At 42.0% G+C, this 20,661-nt stretch overlaps 1 protein-coding gene across 1 annotated transcript; it reads right to left on the bottom strand.

Moving 5' to 3' along the window:
- Positions 1-407: 407 nt before the first annotated feature.
- Positions 408-17,742, bottom strand: LOC114868231 (uncharacterized). Its single transcript, XM_055514140.1, has 20 exons — positions 17,605-17,742; positions 16,022-16,107; positions 13,987-14,262; positions 13,852-13,878; positions 12,919-13,194; positions 12,784-12,810; positions 6,529-6,804; positions 6,394-6,420; positions 5,470-5,745; positions 5,335-5,361; positions 4,401-4,676; positions 4,078-4,298; positions 3,673-3,988; positions 1,908-2,195; positions 1,761-1,831; positions 1,510-1,686; positions 1,210-1,444; positions 989-1,135; positions 683-792; positions 408-615 (listed from the first exon to the last, which is right to left on the bottom strand). Exons 1-20 carry the CDS (start codon positions 17,688-17,690, stop codon positions 511-513), a joined length of 3,330 nt encoding a protein of 1,109 aa, XP_055370115.1. The 5' UTR covers positions 17,691-17,742; the 3' UTR covers positions 408-510.
- Positions 17,743-20,661: the final 2,919 nt, after the last annotated feature.

Genomic DNA, 20,661 nt, shown 5'->3' with positions numbered 1-20,661 from the left:
AGCTTTAAAATGTAGGTTATTTGGTTAGATTCCTCAGAAGTGCAGGTAAGGAACAAAAAATAATTTGTTTTTAAGCCAAACTGGTAATGCAACATAACAGAACTTCACCATTGCATGCAAATATAAACGCTGAGAAAACGCCTGGGGAGGAATCACGATGCAGATGATTCAGCTGCAAGTGAACAAGATACTGTATGCTGTGTGTGACCCTGGAGCTTTACAGTATGAGGCTTCATTGTGTCTCCAGGATGTTCTTCCTTTTCTCATCTGATAGTCTTTGAGTTTGTATTGTGTGTGTTGCTGTGTTGAAATCAAACAATCTGTACACACTGGAAATGAATACAGATGCAGTGAGAGCATCCTAAACTGCACATAACTTGTTATACTAATAAATGTGTCTCAGCCTGTCAGTGTTGCATAAAGCTTGAAGCTAAATGTTTTATTAATCTCCCATTAAGCGAAGCAAACATTGTTTTGTCTGTGAAAGAAGACTCGCACTGACACTGACAGTCAGTGACCTGGGAACAGGTAGAACCGCTTCGTTAAGGTGCATCTGTCTTTTGTTGGCATCTGTCTCTTGGTCTCACAGGGAAACTCCTCAAAGCGTTGCATGACCTGTGCAGAAGTGAACAATTAAACTAAAGCTTGACCTGTGGTCGTGAATATGAGTAAATGAACTCACTTTTCTGAAAAGTTCGTCAATGTCGTCTTCGTGGGAGCAGGTGTTGAAAATCTCCACAAGGTACTGGATAAGAAACGAGCCCCTGTTTGTCTCTCTGTAGGAGACGGTGTCTGCGGGAAAATGCATGTTTCAGTTCAACTGTTCTCTTCGTTTACACGTGTAGGATATTAAACAATAATAATAAATTAAATACACATCCTCAAACTCTCCTTCCTCGTTCCGTCCTGAGCGCAGGTGAGTGGGCGTCTCCTTGTAGCATATGTCACGTGACCAAACCTAAACAATACAACAACGATATGGACTGACCGGGGGTGCTGGACAGGAGAGAAGCGAAATCCTTCTCCTTGTGCGCAACCAGCAAGGCGTCATCCACGATGTGGTCTTCGCCAGCAGCTCCCGAGCACGACGAGTCGTCACAGACCACGTCACTGACGAGCACCGCCCCCTTATTTTCTGCAACGCACGCACCGCACGGTTTAGGGGGCGCGCGTGGCGACGCGCGTCGCTCCGCGTCCGGGAGCCCTCACCTCCCCTGCAGGCCTGGATGATGATGATCTTGGGCTTGTTGAGCAGCGCCGGACACTCCTCCGTCCCCAGGTGCTTGTAGATGTTGTCGATGGGCAATTCGTCCGGTTCCTCCGCCTGCGCGTTCACGCCGAGCACGGCTCCCAGCTTCCCGTGGGACATGATGACCACGAACACGCTGTCCGTCGCCCTGAGCTTCGGGTGCTTGGAGAAGCGGATGAGAGCGTCGTCCATGCCCTGCGGGAGCGCAGCCGGTGAGCGCGGGCGGCGTTTCAAGCTCGGCTTCCTTCCAGCGAACGTACCTTCGCAGTGAGGTCCCTGTGTTTCACCACCTCGTAGCGCAGCGACGCCAGCAGCCTCTCCATGTTCTCCTCATCCTTCTCAGCCCCATACCTGTTCATCTTCTCATTCAAGAAGTTTCTATTTGTGATCAGCAGCGCCACGCGACTCTTAATCTGGTTCTCTGATACAGGGTAAACCTTTAAATAGAAAATAAAGTTAGTGCAACGTCTTAGCAGCCGACTGTAGTTCGTGTCGTTCACTTGTGACGCACATTTTTGTCATTCACTTTCTCCTTCCATAACGCGTCAGTGGTGGCGATCAGCTTATTCGACCAGCTCGGCCCTGCGGGTGAAGACACAGCTGTGAGTGGCGTCACGGGTCGGAATGACGTCACCCGATCGCCCTCACGTCGTCTCACCCGTCGGACGGGCGGCTGGGCCGCAGGACAGACCCAGCTCCGCGTGAAGCGTGGGGTCTCTGTCCTCCAGGTGAGCGATCATCTTCCTGCTCGCGCGGTCGCCTTTCTTCCTCACCATGTCGACGAGGGCGCGCGCCATGTCCGCTTTGCCGGTGTGGTCCTCCAGCACAGAGTCCTTCTCCCCGTCGTTCAGCAGACCGTCCTCCAGCAGGTCGTCCAGCAGCTGCTTGAGAAGCGGTTTGGACACCTTGTCCACAAACCTGCCCCTCACTCTGCCGAGCTCCTTCTCTGGAGGAAGAGTTCATTTTATGCTCATTAAAGATGGAAAAAGAGCATTCTCCTTCCAACCAGGTGAATCATTACCTGCCATTGCTCACAGGCCTCAGGTCTCCCAGTGATTATGCGCGTGTCTGTACATGATTGAGATGTTTTCGGTTTAAACGCAGACTTCTGCAGAAGTGCTGGCGAACAAGTAAATCTCACCAAGCCAGATTTTCAGCAGTGGCTTGAAGGGCCGATTTAAATACTTGCCCTCATTGTACAGATAGCACAGCAGTTAGAGTCCTGCATGCACTGTAAGGAGGCATGGCGTGAACACCTATCAACCTGGTAAAGGTATCCAGCCCCAGTAACCTCTGCCTTAGCAGGTGTGAGCAGGCTTAATCTACAGACAAACATTGTTTATTTAGTGATTTACTTACAACTCAGAGGCTGAGGTAGCAATTATTCACAAAGGACCAATAAAAACAAACATAAACCATTATTCAAGAGAAGTATTATTTATGTACTCCTTTTGAAAAGGCTAAACTGTCCATCACAATAGGAGCTCAGCTTCAGCTCGGAACATGCTGCTTGTTGAACTGCCGGAAAGAACAACCACCAAACAGTAAGTAGTGGCAGAGATGATGCAGGCAGGGTGGTGGTTTCCCTTTTGTCAGCTGCAGTTTTTTATCATTTTTAATAAAATAATATTTTATTCTGTAAACCTGATGTTGTTACAAAGTAAAGCTTTTCTCCATGCTTAATGTCATGCACAGAGCTCAGTATGTTGACTGTGACCTTTAGTGAACACCTGCAGGCTTATTTTGATCATTTATAACGAAAACGCATATTTACAGCAGAGCTCAAATAAAGAATAACACAAAGCAGGAATTTATACAAATTTATTTAATGTCTGAATACTTTAATGTCTGAATACAAAACCTTTTTTTTTCAATAAAAGCATCTCATAATTATATAACTATTATATAATTCGTTTATCAAATGAATTGTTCACCAATGTATAGAAGATTTCCACTCAAGTCAAGATTTTTACCATAAAACGGATTTTAAAATACTATGAAAAGCCTAAACTGCTAATATGCACAGGTATAAAGTAAAGAAGATGATGTGTGGCCTGGTAGCGGAATGGGTAGAGCGTCAGCCGCTGCCTCGCCATCAGGTGTGTCTTTCCCCATCGCGGGGAATCTATCTGTCTGTCTGTCTGTCTGTCTGTCTGTCTGTCTGTCTGTCTGTCTGTCTGTCTGTCTGTCTGTCTGTCTGTCTATAATTATCTGGAGCACCGAATTCATCCATTGTGGCGAAGTTGTACAGTATACGGTTGTTAAGTGGTCAGTGTGTGTGTGTGTGTGGGGGGTGTTAGTAGAGTTAGTGGTGGCGATCATTTTATTCGACCAGCTCGAGTAGAGTTAGTACTTTCACCTATTAACCTATTACAGTGGTGGAGGTCTTAAACGCTGCGTTGATGCTGGTTGCTCTCAGGGACGAGGGAAGACGTAGAAGTGTTTGGTCAGAGTGCATCTGTCCTTAGTTGGCATCTGTCTAATTTTGCCTTTACTAAAGTCTTCAAAGCGTCGCATGACGATGACCTTGGGCTTGTTGAGCAGCGCCGGGCAGTGCGCGGAATCTAAGCACGTGTAAATGTTGTTGATGCTGAACTGGTCCGGTTTCGCGTCGTCTTCATTATAGTTGACCCCAAGAATGTTTCCCAGTTTCCCGTGAGACATCATAACCACCCACACGCTGTCCGTCTGCCTGAGTTTTGGGTGTTTGGAGAAATCGAGGACGGCTTTATGTATTTGCTGTCAGATACAAAATACAAAATGAAAGTCAGTTTACTGAATCAAAATATTTGCTATAAAATAGGTTTTGTTTTTATTCTGACACGCACCTCTGCTGTGAGGTCGGTGTGTTTCACCACCTCGTATCCCAGACTAGAGAGCAGCTTCTCCATGTTCTTCTCATCTATATCGGCTCCGCCTCTGTTATACATCACATTCGTAAATGTTATGTTAGTGATTAGCAGAGCCACGCGGTTTTTGACGTTTTCTTTTGTGACAGGGTAAATGTCATTATCCGTCTCATCCAGCGTCATCTTCTGTTTCTCCTTCGCTGGGAGACACAACATTAAAGTCTCTTTGAATCATTATTGCATAAAGGTAAATTATGGGTTTGATTGATAAAGGCTGAAGGCGCCGAAAGGCGTCCGCTCACCTGGCGGTTCAGCATGAGACAGAACCAGTTCAGAGTAAAGTGTTGGATCAGTCTGTTGAAGGTGAGCGATCATCTTTTTACTGGCTTCATCTCCTTTCCTCTTCACAATGTCGATGAGACCTCGTGCTCTGTCTGCTCTGTCATGGTCCTCCTCGACTATAAAGTCTTTCTCTTCGTCATTCAAGATGCCATCCTGTAAAAGGTCGTCCAGGAGCTCACTGATCACTGGTTTGGACACCGATTCCACAAACTTTCTTCTTATGGTACCAAGTTGCTCTGCAATAGAGACATTATAAAGGCATTATATAAGGTGTAGTTTTTCTATTGTACTCTTCTTTTAAGAAAAGGAATATAAGCATACTAAATGAAAGATAACATGAACTGCTCTCTTTGCCCCTTATTAGTTGGTATGATGGACTAAAGCAATAAAATTACCGGTAAGTTAAAGGTGTTAATCAGGAGTTTACAACCAACTAATTTTATTAAAAGAATCTATTGTTGCTGTTAATATTTAATAAAGCTCAGAAACGAGTGGTTCCGTTCAATGATAAACAATGTCCGGCACTGTCAGTCATTACTGGACTTTAGAAAAGATGGAACTGAGCTGTTCCAAGTTTACAAATGAGCTGGTGAATTCACTTGTAATCTAAACGATACGTGAGCAATAATAATGTAATCACATTTGCAAAGATTTTGTTTAGTAGAACAGAGCGTCACAGTGGCTACATGTAAGTTTTCGATTATGATTAGTAATTCAGTTATTACATTGAAATATGTGGATGACATGTTTAAAACGGTAGGTAAAAGATTAGAAAAAAGTGTAAAGTGTATGTCTACAGAAAATAGATTAATTTAAAATATACATATATTATATACCATATGTAACACGATATTATATAGCCTATTATATTTCAGTTGGAGGAAGCCGTCTCACCATGCGTTATCTTCTGTTTCTCCTTCGCTGGGAGACAAAACATTAAAGTTGAAAATAACGTATCTGTTCTTTGCGTAAAGGTAAATTATGAATTTGATTGATAAAGGCTGAAGGCGCCGAAAGGCGTCCGCTCACCTGGTGGTTCAGCACGAGACAGAACCAGTTCAGAGTAAAGTGTTGGATCAGTCTGTTGAAGGTGAGCGATCATCTTTTTACTGGCTTCATCTCCTTTCCTCTTCACAATGTCGATGAGACCTCGTGCTCTGTCTGCTCTGTCATGGTCCTCCTCGACTATAAAGTCTTTCTCTTCGTCATTCAAGATGCCATCCTGTAAAAGGTCGTCCAGGAGCTCACTGATCACTGGTTTGGACACCGATTCCACAAACTTTCTTCTTATGGTACCAAGTTGCTCTGCAATAGAGGCATTATAAAGGCATTATATAAGGTGTAGTTTTTATATTGTACTCTTCTTTTAAGAATATGAATATAAGCATACTAAATGAAAGATAACATGAACTGCTCTCTTTGCCCCTTATTAGTTGGTATGATGGACTAAAGCAATAAAATTACCGGTAAGTTAAAAGTGCTAATCAGGAGTTTACAACCAACTAATTTTATTAAAAGAATCTATTGTTGCTGTTAATATTTAATAAAGCTCAGGAACTAGTGGTTCCGTTCAATGATAAACACTGTCAGTCATTACTGGACTTTAGAAAAGATGGAACTGAGCTGTTCCAAGTTTACAAATGAGCTGGGGAATTCACTTGTAATCTGAACGATACGTGAGGTATAATAATGTAATCACATTTACAAAGATTTTCTTTAGTAGAACAGAGTGTCACAGTGGCTACATGTAAGTTTTCGATTATGATTAATAATTCAGTTATTACATTGAAATATGTGGATGACATGTTTAAAGCGGTAGGTAAAAGATTAGAAAAAAGTGTAAAGTTTATGTCTACAGAAAATAGATTAATTTAAAATAAACATATATTATATACCATATGTAACACGATATTATATAGCCTATTATATTTTAGTTGGAGGAAGCCGTCTCACCCTGCGTTATCTTCTGTTTCTCCTTCGCTGGGAGACAAAACATTAAAGTTGAAAATAACGTATCTGTTCTTTGCGTAAAGGTAAATTATGAATTTGATTGATAAAGGCTGAAGGCGCCGAAAGGCGTCCGCTCACCTGGTGGTTCAGCATGAGACAGAACCAGTTCAGAGTAAAGTGTTGGATCAGCCCGTTTAATGTGAGCGATCATCTTTTTACTGGCTTCATCTCCTTTCCTCTTCACAATGTCGATGAGACCTCGTGCTCTGTCTGCTCTGTCATGGTCCTCCTCGACTATAAAGTCTTTCTCTTCATCATTCAAGATGCCATCCTGTAAAAGATCGTCCAGGAGCTCACTGATCACTGGTTCGGACACCGATTCCACAAACTTTCTTCTTATGGTACCAAGTTGCTCTGCAATAGAGGCATTATAAAGGCATTATATAAGGTGTAGTTTTTATATTGTACTCTTCTTTTAAGAAAAGGAATATAAGCATACTAAATGAAAGATAACATGAACTTCTCTCGTTGCCCCTTATTAGTTGGTATGATGGACTAAAGCAATAAAATTACCGGTAAGTTAAAGGTGCTAATCAGGAGTTTACAACCAACTAATTTTATTAAAAGAATCTATTGTTGCTGTTAATATTTAACTATATATATATACTATATTTAACTATATTTAACTAATTACGTGGGAGAGCTGATCTGCTGCGGCAAAGATGCCAAACGCTGATTAAGCTGCTGACGTCAAAAAGTTGACTACGTCCAAAAGTTGACTATGGCAAAATGATGAAAATGAGAAAACGTTGACAAAGATTAAAAAGATGACAAAAGATGGCGATTAAAAAGATGATGATTAAAAAGATGACCGAGGTCATACTAAGATAAGATTAAAAATATGACAATGATTAAAAGTAGACCAAAGTAAAAAGATGTCAAAGAATAAAAAGTTGACCAAGGTGCATTGTTGACAATCATAAATAAGCTGACTAGCTTTTTGATTTGAAGAAAGTGTTTGTAAGTAAATACCTAACTGTGTAATAGTTTAATAACTAGTAAAAACTTACCAGTCAGAAACAAAAATCTTGCAATTTAAGATAATAAATTACATTGGTGCTTTTATTTTGAAAGGATTTAGAGGTCGTGTGTGAGATAGATAGTCATAATTTATCATTCAATAGCAAGAATTTCTTAGATGAAGGGCTTAGATTTAGATTAAGCCCTTTCAGAATAAAATCACCCTAATAAGTGTGAGTGGTTATTTGTGAACTCTAAAATAGTCTCATTAACAATTGGTAAATATTCAGAACCAGAAAACGTTTAATCAATCTTGAGGTAATAAATTGTAATTGGTGCTTTTTTTTGAAAGGATTTAGAGGAAATGTGTGGGGGTAATAGCGTAACTGTCATTTAGTCTTTAAGTAATCATAATTACCCATTAAAAGGCAAAAACAGTGCAGTTAAAGCTAATAATTGGCATTGGTGCTTTTATTTTGAAAGGACGTAGAGAAAGCATGTGTGGGTAATTACTAAACTGTTAATCCATCTTTAAATAATCATAATTACCCATCTAAAAGCAGAAATATTGCTATTAAAGCTAATTATTTGGCTTGGTGCTTTTATTTTGAAAGGATTTAGAGGAAGTGTGTGCCCAATTACTACACAATCCAATAGTGTAGTTGAGTAATCAGTAATAAGCATGGAACTGCTGTCTACACTGAGCATTAGGAGTTTGACCTGTCAGTGAAATCTCCAGCTGCGCCGTCGCCATGGAGACGAAAGGCGGGAAAATCAGGCTCACTCTGCTCTGTAAAAGCAGAGTTTCACCCTGTATAAACAGGCTTGTTCCAGCTAAACTATGATAGTTATCACAAAAATTATTTCATTTTACGAGTCCCAAGGCTTCAATGAGCAAATGGTGTGAATTTTATGTTTGAGGACAAAAGCTTGTAGCCACAGTGGCAATTTCAAAATATGTCTCCTCTGTTTTTCTCCTCAGACGTCTGCCAAAAATTATCATTAGAGTCAATGGGAGAATTTCAGGATCTCTCTGCACTTTAAGGTTGATAGCGACTAAAGTATAGGTCTGAGGGTATATCCAGACACATCATTAGAAAGAAAACAAGTATGACTACGATTTAGTGAAGTAATTACGTTGATAGAGTAAAAATTGTGGCTGTAGTGACAAGTTAGAGACAGAAGTTCTGTCTTAAAAAAGCGCACCTTCTCACTGTAGCTGTGACATCACGCACTCTAACAGACGCAATACACACTAATGGAAAAGCTGAAAATTTAACAAAAACCACACGATATTTAAACGCTCACAAGTGGAAAACTATAAAAGATACGAGGACGCTGATTTACACGGAGAACGTTGAAAGATGATAGACGCTTTTGACGTTGAAATGACGTTTCTACGCCAAAGTATGACGATGATAGACGCTGGTGAAAAGAGGGAAGTTGACAGAAAGTTGAACGATGATTCCCATAGACGACCATTATAAAAAAACGACGGAAAACGTTGAATAACGTTAAAAGTTGAAAAGCTGAAAACGTGAAAAGTAATAGCCTGCATCGTCTAACGATGACGCACATTTAGAACGTTGAACGATGATTCTACGATAAAGCGTTGAGAAGTAGATAGCGGCCGAAAAACGGGGCGAAATAATAATAACTAGAAAAAGCATTTCCATAAGAAAATGCACAGTGAATGCTTCCAAGCTGAAAATATTCCTGAAGAGTTGCTGAAAGTAACTGAAACATTTAAAACAGATGAAATAGCTCAATCATGTAAAGCATAGTTGAATATATCTAAGGAGAAATAGGAATTGATTAAACAGTGCTGAATATTTGCAGAAGAAGCTGAAGTAATTGAATTTCATATGGAGGAAATACGAAAAAGATTTGCTGAAATTAACAAACTGCTGAAAATCAATTAATAATTTGTTGAATTATAGCCAAATGTATCAAAATGGCTAAATATTGTAATTAAATAGTTTTGATTTCAAGAGCTTAATGAGTAGCTTAACGTTTTGGAAATATTTAATACGGCTTAAATTTGCTTCAGAACAAGTATTTGGATTTAAATTGATAAAAGTTAAAGCTTTGAAGGAAGTGTGTGCAGATAATTGCTGAACAGTAGAATAGTTTCATTAACTGGTTATAATTAACTAGTCAAATTCACAAATGTGATATTTAGGCTAAATAATTAGATTGGTGCTTTTATTTTGAAAGTAATTTGAGGAAGTGTGTGTCCTAAATTGGTAAACTGGGAAAAGCGCTCATTAAGTTGTCCTAAATAACAAAAAAGCAGTCAAAAGCATAAATTAAAAAGGTTTAGAGCTTAGTTAGTTGCACTAAAAGTTTAGTATTCTTATTTTGAAATGACTTACAGGAAGCTTGTGTGAGTAATTGTTAAATTGTTTCATTAACTAGTAATAATAAACCAGTAATAACTGGTATAGACTTATTGCTGATTTACAATTGACCATTCAAAAGCAGAATTTATTCTATCAAAGCAAAAAAATTGGTTTAATGCTTTTATTTTAAAATGATTTAGAGATGTATGTGTTTATAGCTAAACTTTAAAATAGTCTCATTACTTGTCACAATTACCCATTCAAAAACAGAGTTTATGCTATTAAAACTAAAAATTTGGATTGGTACTTTTATTTTGAAAGGATATCGAGGACACCTGTGCAGGCAATTTCTAAACATTAAGATTGTCTTATCATCTAGTAACAATACACCAGCTGAACGCAGAAATATTGCCCTTTTTAGCTAAAGATCTGGAATGGGGCTTTTATTTTGAAAGGATTTGGAGAAAACTGTGTGTGCAGTATTTTAGTCTAAATAAATAGTCATAATAAACCTGTTGGAAGCAGAAATATTGCTATCTTTAGTTAAAAATCAGGATTTGGGCTTTTATTTTGAAAGGATGTGGAGAAGCTGTGTGTGCTTAATAGCTAAACTGTAAAACAGTCACAATAACCAGTCACGATTACCCATTAAAAAGTATAAATAGTCCTATTAAAGCTAAAAATTTGGATTGGTGCTTTTATTTTAAAAGAATATGGAAAATGCCTGTGCAGGTATTTGCTAAACAGTATATTAGTCTAAATAACTAGTCATAATACACCTGTTGAAAGCAGAACTATTGTTATCTTTAGCTAAAGATCAGGATTGGGGCTTTTATTTTGAAAGGATGTAGAGGGGCTGTACGTGCTTAATAGCTAAACTGTAAAACAGTCACACTAACCAGTCATGATTACCCATTCAAAAGCACAAATAGTGCTATTAAAGCTAAAAATCTGGATTGGTGCTTTTATTTTGAAAGGATTTAGAGGTCGTGTGTGAGTAATTACTAAACTATAAAATAGTCATTAGACAGTCATAATATGTCATTCAATAGCAAGAATTGCCCTATTAAAGGAAAAAATTTAGGTTAAGCCCTTTCAGAATAAAATCACCCTAATAAGTGTGAGTGGTTATTTGCTGAACTCTAAGTGTCTCATTAACGATTGGTAAGTATTCAGAACCAGAAATGTTCTAATCAATCTTGCCATTAAAGGTAATAAATTGTAATTGGTGCTTTTATTTTGAAAGGATTTAGAGGAAACGTGTGGGGGTAATAGCATAACTGTCAATTAGTCTTTAAATAATCATAATTAACCATTCAAAGGCAAAAATGGTGCAGTTAAAGCTAATAATTGGCATTGGTGCTTTTATTTTGAAAGGATGTAGAGGAAGCATGTGTGGGTAATTACTAAACTGTTAATCTATCTTTAAATAGTCATAATTACCCATCTAAAAGCAGAAATATTGCTATTAAAGCTAAATATTTGGCTTGGTGCTTTTATTTTGAAAGGATTTAGAGGAAGTGTGTGCTTAATTACTACACAATCCAATAGTGTAGATGAGTAACCAGTAATAAGCATGGAACTGCTGTCTACACTGAGAATCAGGAGTTTGACCTGTCAGTGAAATCTGCAGCTGCGCCGTCGCCATGGAGACGAAAGGCGGGAAAATCAGGCTCACTCTGCTCTGTAAAAGCAGAGTTTCACCCTGTATAAACAGGCTTGTTCCAGCTAAACCATAATAGATATCACAAAAATTATTTCATTTTACGAGTCCCAAGTCTTCAATGAGCAAATGGTGTGAATTTTATGTTTGAGGACAAATGTTTGTAGCCGCAGTCGCAATTTCAAAATACTTCTCCTCTTGTTTTTCTCCCCAGACGTCTGCCGAAAATTATCATTAGAGTCTATGGGAGAATTTCGGGATCTCTCTGCGCTTTGAGGTTGATAGCGACTAAAGTATAGGTCTGAGAGTAAAGCCAGACACATCATTAGAAAGAAGACAAGTATGACTACGATTTACTGAAATAATTACATTGATAGAGTGAAAATTGTGGCTGTAGTGACGAGTTAAAGACAGAAGTTCTATCTTGGAAAAACGTCCCCTCGCACTCTAGCTGTGACATCACGCACTCTAAATAATGCAATACACACTAATGGAAAAGATGAGAATTTACCAAAAACCACCCAATATTTAAACTGCTATAAATCAGAAACTATTAAAGATATTTAAAAGATTTCTGGAAGATTAATAGTTGAGTAGTATATAGTAATGAATAGAATTTTGTAGTTCAAATGGTGTCTGTAGCTTAAAGTATGCGGAAGTAGTTAAAGCTGAAAGTAGACAAAGCTGAAGAAAATTTGAAAAGTTGTTTCCATTCATTTCAATGGGAAAAAAAGTTGAAAAAAGCTTAATAACTTAAAAAACATGAAACATATGAATGAGAAAAGTAAAAGCAAACTTCTCCTTAAAAAGCTACGGAAGAAAAATAATTACAAATAATAATAATAAAGCTTAGGAAAACAATACAGTGAATGCTTTGCAGCATCACTGTGATAATAATAAAGAGCGAAGATCTCAATAGTGTGAGAGCTGTTCAGCTCTCCCACTAATAAAGCTCAGAAACGAGTGGTTCCGTTCAATAATAAACAATGTCCGGCACTGTCAGTCATTACTGGACTTTAATAAAAATTTGGAACTGAGCTGTTCCAAGTTTACAAATGAGCTGGTGAATTCACTTGTAATTTAAACGATACGTGAGCGATAATAATGTAATCACATTTACAAAGATTTTGTTTAGTAGAACAGAGTGTCACAGTGGCTACATGTAAGTTTTTGATTATGATTAATAATTCAGTTATTACATTGAAATATGTGGATGACATGTTTAAAGCGGTAGGTAAAAGATTAGAAAAAAGTGTAAAGTTTATGTCTACAGAAAATAGATTAATTTAAAATATACATATATTATATACCATATGTAACACGATATTATATAGCCTATTATATTTCAGTTGGAGGAAGCCGTCTCACCCTGCGTTATCTTCTGTTTCTCCTTCGCTGGGAGACAAAACATTAAAGTTGAAAATAACGTATCTGTTCTTTGCGTAAAGGTAAATTATGAATTTGATTGATAAAGGCTGAAGGCGCCGAACGGCGTCCGCTCACCTGGTGGTTCAGCACGAGACAGAACCAGTTTAGAGTAAAGGGTTGGATCAGTCTGTTTAATGTGAGCGATCATCTTTTTACTGGCTTCATCTCCTTTCCTCTTCACAATGTCGATGAGACCTCGTGCTCTGTCTGCTCTGTCATGGTCCTCCTCGACTATAAAGTCTTTCTCTTCGTCATTCAAGATGCCATCCTGTAAAAGGTCGTCCAGGAGCTCACTGATCACTGGTTTGGACACCGATTCCACAAACTTTCTTCTTATGGTACCAAGTTGCTCTGCAATAGAGGCATTATAAAGGCATTATATAAGGTGTAGTTTTATATTGTACTCTTCTTTTAAGAAAAGGAATATAAGCATACTAAATGAAAGATAACATGAACTGCTCTCTTTGCCCCTTATTAGTTGGTATGATGGACTAAAGCAATAAAATTACCGGTAAGTTAAAGGTGCTAATCAGGAGTTTACAACCAACTAATTTTATTAAAAGAATCTATTGTTGCTGTTAATATTTAATAAAGCTCAGGAACTAGTGGTTCCGTTCAATGATAAACAATGTCCGGCACTGTCAGTCATTACTGGACTTTAGAAAAGATGGAACTGAGCTGTTCCAAGTTTACAAATGAGCTGGTGAATTCACTGGTAATCTAAACGATACGTGAGGTATAATAATGTAATCACATTTACAAAGATTTTGTTTAGTAGAACAGAGTGTCACAGTGGCTACATGTAAGTTTTCGATTATGATTAGTAATTCAGTTATTACATTGAAATATGTGGATGACATGTTTAAAGCGGTAGGTAAAAGATTAGAAAAAAAGTGTAAAGTATATGTCTACAGAAAATAGATTAATTTAAAATATACATATATTATATACCATATGTAACACAATATTATATAGCCAATATATTTCAGTTGGAGGAAGCCGTCTCACCCTGCGTTATCTTCTGTTTCTCCTTCGCTGGGAGACAAAACATTAAAGTTGAAAATAACGTATCTGTTCTCTGCGTAAAGGTAAATTATGAATTTGATTGATAAAGGCTGAAGGCGCCGAAAGGCGTCCGCTCACCTGGTGGTTCAGCACGAGACAGAACCAGTTTAGAGTAAAGGGTTGGATCAGCCCGTTTAATGTGAGCGATCATCTTTTTACTGGCTTCATCTCCTTTCCTCTTCACAATGTCGATGAGACCTCGTGCTCTGTCTGCTCTGTCATGGTCCTCCTCGACTATAAAGTCTTTCTCTTCGTCATTCAAGATGCCATCCTGTAAAAGATCGTCCAGGAGCTCACTGATCACTGGTTTGGACACAGATTCCACAAACTTTCTTCTTATGGTACCAAGTTGCTCTGCAATAGAGGCATTTTTTCATTTTAAGTTAGTGAAGTGATAAAAATGTAAAACGCTGCTCAAAGAAATCTTCTTTCACAAGATAATATGCCATTCTGTGCGTGTTAAACCTCAATTCTGCTCAAGGTTGACAGGGTTGAACGTTTCACTTTTTTGTCACGGAATTCGGAAAAAAAAAGGCAACTGGAGATTAAAATTGAAAAAACGCAAGTAACCTCATTATGAGGTTAATCGCTGGTTGTAGTATGTATATGTGAATGTGTGCATGCTTTTTTATGCAGAGGCAGATGGTCGTGACTTCCACTTTCTCCACACAAAGCAGAGGAAAAACACGTCGAGACATGGTTCTGGCAACGTCGAGACGTGTTTTATTTTTCTCAAAACGAATCATTCTATTCTACAGCGACGTCTGTCCGTGAAGCGTTATTGGCGGTTTGACGGTTATGCCGCTGCAAAACTTGAACATCCCGTCCGTAAAAACATGTTTACCTTAATCTGAAGTCAATCTGTATTTGACAGACACTGACTTGACGTCAAACGTGTCGCGTGCATTACAGTCGTTTGTATAAAAGTTCAATCGAAGCCAGACCAGAGACACGACACAGCGAAGGTGTAAATGACAGGAAGAACTTCATAAAGACCTCCCCACCCAGAGAGCGTATGGGACGACCACGTGCGCAGCGCGTGTTCGAGGGGTTTCCTGCTTTAAGCCTCAAGAAGCTGCAGATAGCGGCTTCTGACGTTATCACGCCATTCAATGGTCATTATCAGTGGTTATCAGCCCATACGTATGAGCCGGTAGGTGCCCATCTACCTGCTGGCAGCGGTGAATAGGTGCAGTAGGTTGCTGTCATTGATCTGTAAGGTTGATCACGGCTCGGATGATTTAACCAGCAGAGTCAGTAGGGGCGCTGTTGAGAGGATGCTGTTCAGACGGGAGGATCGAAGTTTTTGATTTAGATTTTTTAGCGAGCATTACTTAGCAAGTAGCTAGCTGTATTGTGTTAGCTAACTGTAACCTGAACCCCCCACCCATTATCCAGCCCTAACCCTAACCACAATAACCTCTAAAGCTGCTTAACATAGCAATTTAGCTAGCTGTTAGCTGTTCGCGAGTAGGGAAAGCGGGCACCTACTGGCCCATACGAATGCGCTGATAAGTTCTGATCAGCCCATTCGTTATGGCTGATAACATCCAAAGCGGGTGCTGCAAACAATGCTTCAAACTCAAAATAAAGCGAATGCATCTTGTCTTCTCATCTTGTCGAAGCTTGGTGTTCCTTCCTTTGGATAACAAGACATGATGATGCAGAAGTGAGAATGTTTGCATTCTCACTCACAGCGAGATAAGGTGGCATAAACAATTCTATTGGTGCAGACAGACATTCCACCAGAGCCAGAGAAGGGAGTTAAAAGGCAGAAGCAACTTGAGGATCGTGGGCTCTTTGCATCACACCTTCGTGGTGTGTGCACTGATCCCCCCAGCTGGTTTTTGGTTTGTTGATGTGCACGATAATCATCCATGTTTTTTTATTTGCTTTCCCCATTATTTTTTCTTTATTATTTCAATAAATCGCACAAAAGAACAACTCTCTCATCTGCTTCTTTATGGAAAATTTCCAATACAGAAATTGGCGTCTACGAACAGGATGCGCTGTAGGTCGTCTGGACAGTGTGACCAGGGACGATAGTCCTGAGGACTAGGGTCGCTCAGCCTCCAAACCTTTACAGACATTCAGAGCTGGGAGGACTGCTCACCCGTCTGGATCGCCTCTGACGAGATCCAACGAACCCAAAATCCAACCTCTACTCGGCTCGGTGAGAGAGATTCCGTTTTGTTGCGACTTGTTGAAGAGAGAAAAAAAAAAACGGGTTTGAAATTGGTTCCAGGTATTCGGGGTTACTTGGCTCCGTTCACTTGGTTTAGGGAAAGTAAGGCAAATAACAATTCATTCTAAAACATCCCCAACTAGACTAAAACAAACAACGACAAAAGAAAACATAATTAGGACAAGGATAATAATATTTCTAAAACGACTATTTGGCTGAAAACATCCAAAATATAATAATTAGGAACAAACAAAAAAAATAATTTTAAAATTTAATATTCGGGTAAAATTAATTAGGTCAAAGTCTGCCCTGGTGGCCGGGACAGTGGTTGCTAAGGGTTGGCTCGTGGAACCAAGCTTTCGTCTGTACTGAGGATACAGACCAGTGTGCAGATCTGAGCGCAGTCCAACGGGAGTGGACAAGAAATAAAAGACGGCTTCTGTAAGACGGAGCGCGTTTGCAGGGGGAAGTGTTTTCGAGATACAAGGGACCCGGGTCTTGGAGGGGCCTGACGGTGAGGGAGCACTTCCGAGAACTCTGTTGCTGATCTGAGCCGTTCCCTTTCTACAGAGACGTTCGTGGAAGAGAAATTTCGAAAAGGTTCCGGCCGGAACACATAAAAGTCTAAGGCAGGAAACCGCCGGGACTCTGAAAGATGGGTTCGGGGCAATCTAAGTCTCCACCACCAGACTGCAGCATTACAAAATTAAAAAGTAAATATGGTTATTAGTGCGTTTCATGTTTCCATGAGTGGGAAACTGGTTATGGGTTCAAAAGAAGAATCGTTTAGTGTAAAAGACATATGCACCTTTAAAGAAAAATTAGATACAAAAGATGAGATTCGAAAAAAGAAAAACTATGAAAACTAAACCCCTAAAGAAACAAAAGAGAGATGAGAGTAACAGAAAAAAAAAGGAAATAACAACTCTGGGGAAAAATTGTTTGCACTCTGCCACACACACACCACACACACGTATCATGTCAAGAGCAAATGTTGTTGTTTTTGCAGAAAACAGAAAAAAAACAGTTGCAGAAACATTGTTTCTGCTTTCTATTCTAATGCAGAACTGAGAGCAATGAGGGTAAATCCAGATCTGGCCTCCTTTCCCATCAGCAGAAGAACCGAAGGAGAAGAAGCGCCTGACCAACAACTAGAACAGGGTGGAAGCTTTGATACCACAGCAGCTGGAGGACAAAGACCACAGCATGGAGGCCTCAGCAACTCCCACAATGTCTGCAGCCATCCTGTCCGTAAAAACATGTTTACCTTAATCTGAAGTCAATCTGTATTTGACAACCACTGACTTGATGTCAAACGTTTTGCGTGCATTACAGTCTTTTGTATAAAAGTTCAATCGAAGCCAGACCAGAGACACGACACGGCGAAGGTATGGCGCCAACACGCAACGAATTGACTTTGGCTGTTTGTAAGACAAAAGAAGTGCATGAAAAATCTGCTCTAACTTTTAGTTTCCTTTCTGCTTTTACGCAAACACTTGGCGAAAACTCACGTCTTCGTTTCCGGTGAATGGCCGTCTAATACCGCCGACATAAAGGATATTGTACTACAGTATAAGCAGTTTGATGCACAATGCATACGCTCTTACCCGCCATCGTTCACAACTTTGCGCGGGCTGATGCGTGTAAATGACAGGAAGAACTTCATAAAGACCTCCCCACCCAGCGAGCGCATGGGACGACCACGTGCTGCGCACATGATCGAGGAGGTTTCCTGCTTAAAGAAGCTGTAGACAGCACTTTGAACTCAAAATAAAAAAAATACGTATGTAGTCGTTGTTTTGTGATTTTTTTGGTTTCTGATTATGTGGGTATGGCGTCTAAGGTTTCCATAGCTTTCCATTGTGTTCTATTCAGTTTAGTTTCACCCATGAATTAACAAACACAACAAGTTGTCACAGTTTTTGGTCCTGCTCCTTGTTTTATTTTGTAGTCCTTCCTCTCGGTAATGTCTGTTTCTTTTCTCGGGTTTTACTTTGAAGGACTTCCTGTCACGTCTTGGTTTCACTTCCGCTATTATGTTGATAGGACTTCCTGTTAAGGTCATATCACAGCTGTTCCCTGCCATTACCGGTTCTCATTATCCACACCTGCACTTCATCAGTAATCAGTTCACCTTGTATTTAAGCACCACCTCTCACCCCAGTAGTTTGCCAGATTATTAGTTTGTGTTGCGTGTTATTCACCACATTTCAGCGTTCTGTAGCCTAGCCCAGTCTTGTATCGTGAACCTTGTTTTGACCACCGACGCCGAGCCTGTCTAATCCCTGCCTGTCTTGTATGCCTTGGGTTTTTTGATCCTGCCTGATACCAACCTTGCCTGCTTGCCTGACCACGATCTCACGCCTGACGGAACGGTACTGTATCCAGAATCTTGTATACGAACCTTGCCTGTCCCTGACACCGAGCCTGCCTGATTCTTGACATTGCGCCGTATGTACTGTCTGTGTATGACCCTGCCTGATCTTGACACTGAGTTCGAATAAATCCCTTTTGTTATTCATATCCTAGCTTGTCCGAGCCATGCACGTGGGTCCGCCGCCTTTGACGTTCTGACAGAACAATCTGGCCAGAATCGGACCCAGCCGGCTTTCAGGTGCAGACTCAGTCGGGAATTTTTTTTGCTTTTGCCGTTTCGCGTGCGGAGGAGGATTTCTGTCATGAAGTTTTCATGCGCCGAGTTACCCAGCGACCTCTGCAATTATTTTAAGATCCTTGCGGAGGATTATCGGAGGGCGCCCGACCCGGCGGCCCAGCGAAGCGCCGTGGAGATGGCGGTGTGCACCTTGGAGGACGAGGACAGCGTGCTAGAACGCCCCAGTGTCCGTCGCCTCTACGAGCGGATGTGTGCGCAACTCGGAGAGTTAGAGAGCGCGCTCCGCACCACACCAGCCCCCACGCCGTCCGCTCAGATTACGCCAGGCCTGGTCGCATCTCCGATGCCCCCGGATTCAGCGGACGTCTCTGCTCCTCCTCCCACACCAGGTCAGTCCGCGGTCCTGGTTTCAGTTTCCTTTCCCCAGCCCCGTCTGACCGTTGCTACCGCACCAGCCTGCCCAGCTCCAGTTTTACTCCGCTGGGAGGACTTCCTGCACTTGTGCAGTCCGCCGTCCCCGTTCTCGCCACAGAATCAGACAGTAGCAGTCCACTCGTGTTTCGCTCAGGTTCCAGCCCAGTCGTGTTCCGCTCCAGTCCAGTCGTGTCCTGCTCAGGTTCCAGCCCAGTCGTGTTCCGCTCAGGCTCCAGTCCAGTTGGGTTCTGCTCAGGCTCCAGTCCAGTCGGGTTCCGCTCAGGTTCCAGTCCAGTCGTGTCCCGCTCAGGTTCCAGCCCTGTCGTGTCCTGCTCAGGTTCTAGCCCTGTCGTGTCCTGCTCAGGTTCCAGCCCAGTCGGGTTCTGCTCAGGCTCCAGTCCAGTCGGGTTCCGCTCAGGTTCCAGTCCAGTCGTGTCCCGCTCAGGTTCCAGCCCAGCCGTGCTCTGGTCATGTTCCAGCCGAGCCGTGCTCTGCTCAGTTTCCAGCCCAGCCGTGCTCCGTTCAGGCTCTAGCCCCAGTTCAGTTGTGCTCCGTTCAGGCTTTAGCCCCAGTTCAGTCGTGCTCTGTTCAGGTTCTAGCCCCAGTTCAGTTGTGCTCCGTTCAGGCTCCAGCCCCAGTTCAGTCGTGCTCCGTTCAGGCTCGGGCCCCAGTTCAGTCGTGCTCCGTTCAGGCTTTAGCCCCAGTTCAGTCGTGCTCCGTTCAGGCTCCAGCCCGGGCACGTTGCGTTCAGGCTCCAGCCCGGGCACGTTGCGCTCCAGTCAAATCACGTCATGCTCACGCTCCAGTCTTGCCCCAGCCAGGTGGCACAACATGCCGGTCGAGCCTGGCTCTAGCCCAGTCGGATCCAGCGCCCGTCCCGTCAAGCTCAAAGGTCGTAAGCAGCCCTGCCGGCTCCAGAGAGGAGACCGAAAGCAGCCCTGCCGGCTCCAGAGAGGAGACCGCAAGCAGCCCTGCCGACCTGGTAGCAGTGTCCCTGTCCCTGTCGGTCCTAGGGAGGCGGTCGTGTTGCCCACCGCTGGTCCAGGAGAGACCAGTCTGGTCCTTGTCAGGCTCGACTGGGTCGTTCCAGCCGCAGTTCCTGTCGGCCCAACCGAGGGCGCCGTTCTAGTTCCTGTCGGCCCCACCGGGGGGGCCGTTCTAGTTCCTGTCGGCTCCACCGAGGTCGCCGTTCTAGTTCCTGTCGGCTCCACCGAGGTCGCCGTTCTAGTTCCTGTCGGCTCCACCGTGGGCGCCGTTCTAGTTCCTGTCGGCTCCACCGAGGGCGCCGTTCTAGTTCCTGGCGGCTCCACTGAGGGCTCCGTTCTAGTTCCTGTAGGCTCCCCGGGGAACGCCGTTCTAGTTCCTGTTCCTGTCAGCTCCATGGAGAGGTCGTTCGTGTTCCTGTCGGCTCCACCGAGGGCGCCGTTCTAATTCCTGTCGGCTCCACTGAGGGCTCCGTTCTAGTTCCTGTAGGCTCCCCGGGGAACGCCGTTCTAGTTCCTGTTCCTGTCGGCCCTGGAGAGGTCGTTCGTGTTCCTGT

This window comes from Betta splendens, chromosome 13 (assembly GCF_900634795.4).
Source record: "Betta splendens chromosome 13, fBetSpl5.4, whole genome shotgun sequence".
In the NCBI taxonomy this organism is placed as follows: Eukaryota; Metazoa; Chordata; class Actinopteri; order Anabantiformes; family Osphronemidae; genus Betta; species Betta splendens.
The sequence above is the reverse complement of the archived record's forward strand: the minus strand, read 5'-3'. Positions and strand labels throughout refer to the sequence as shown.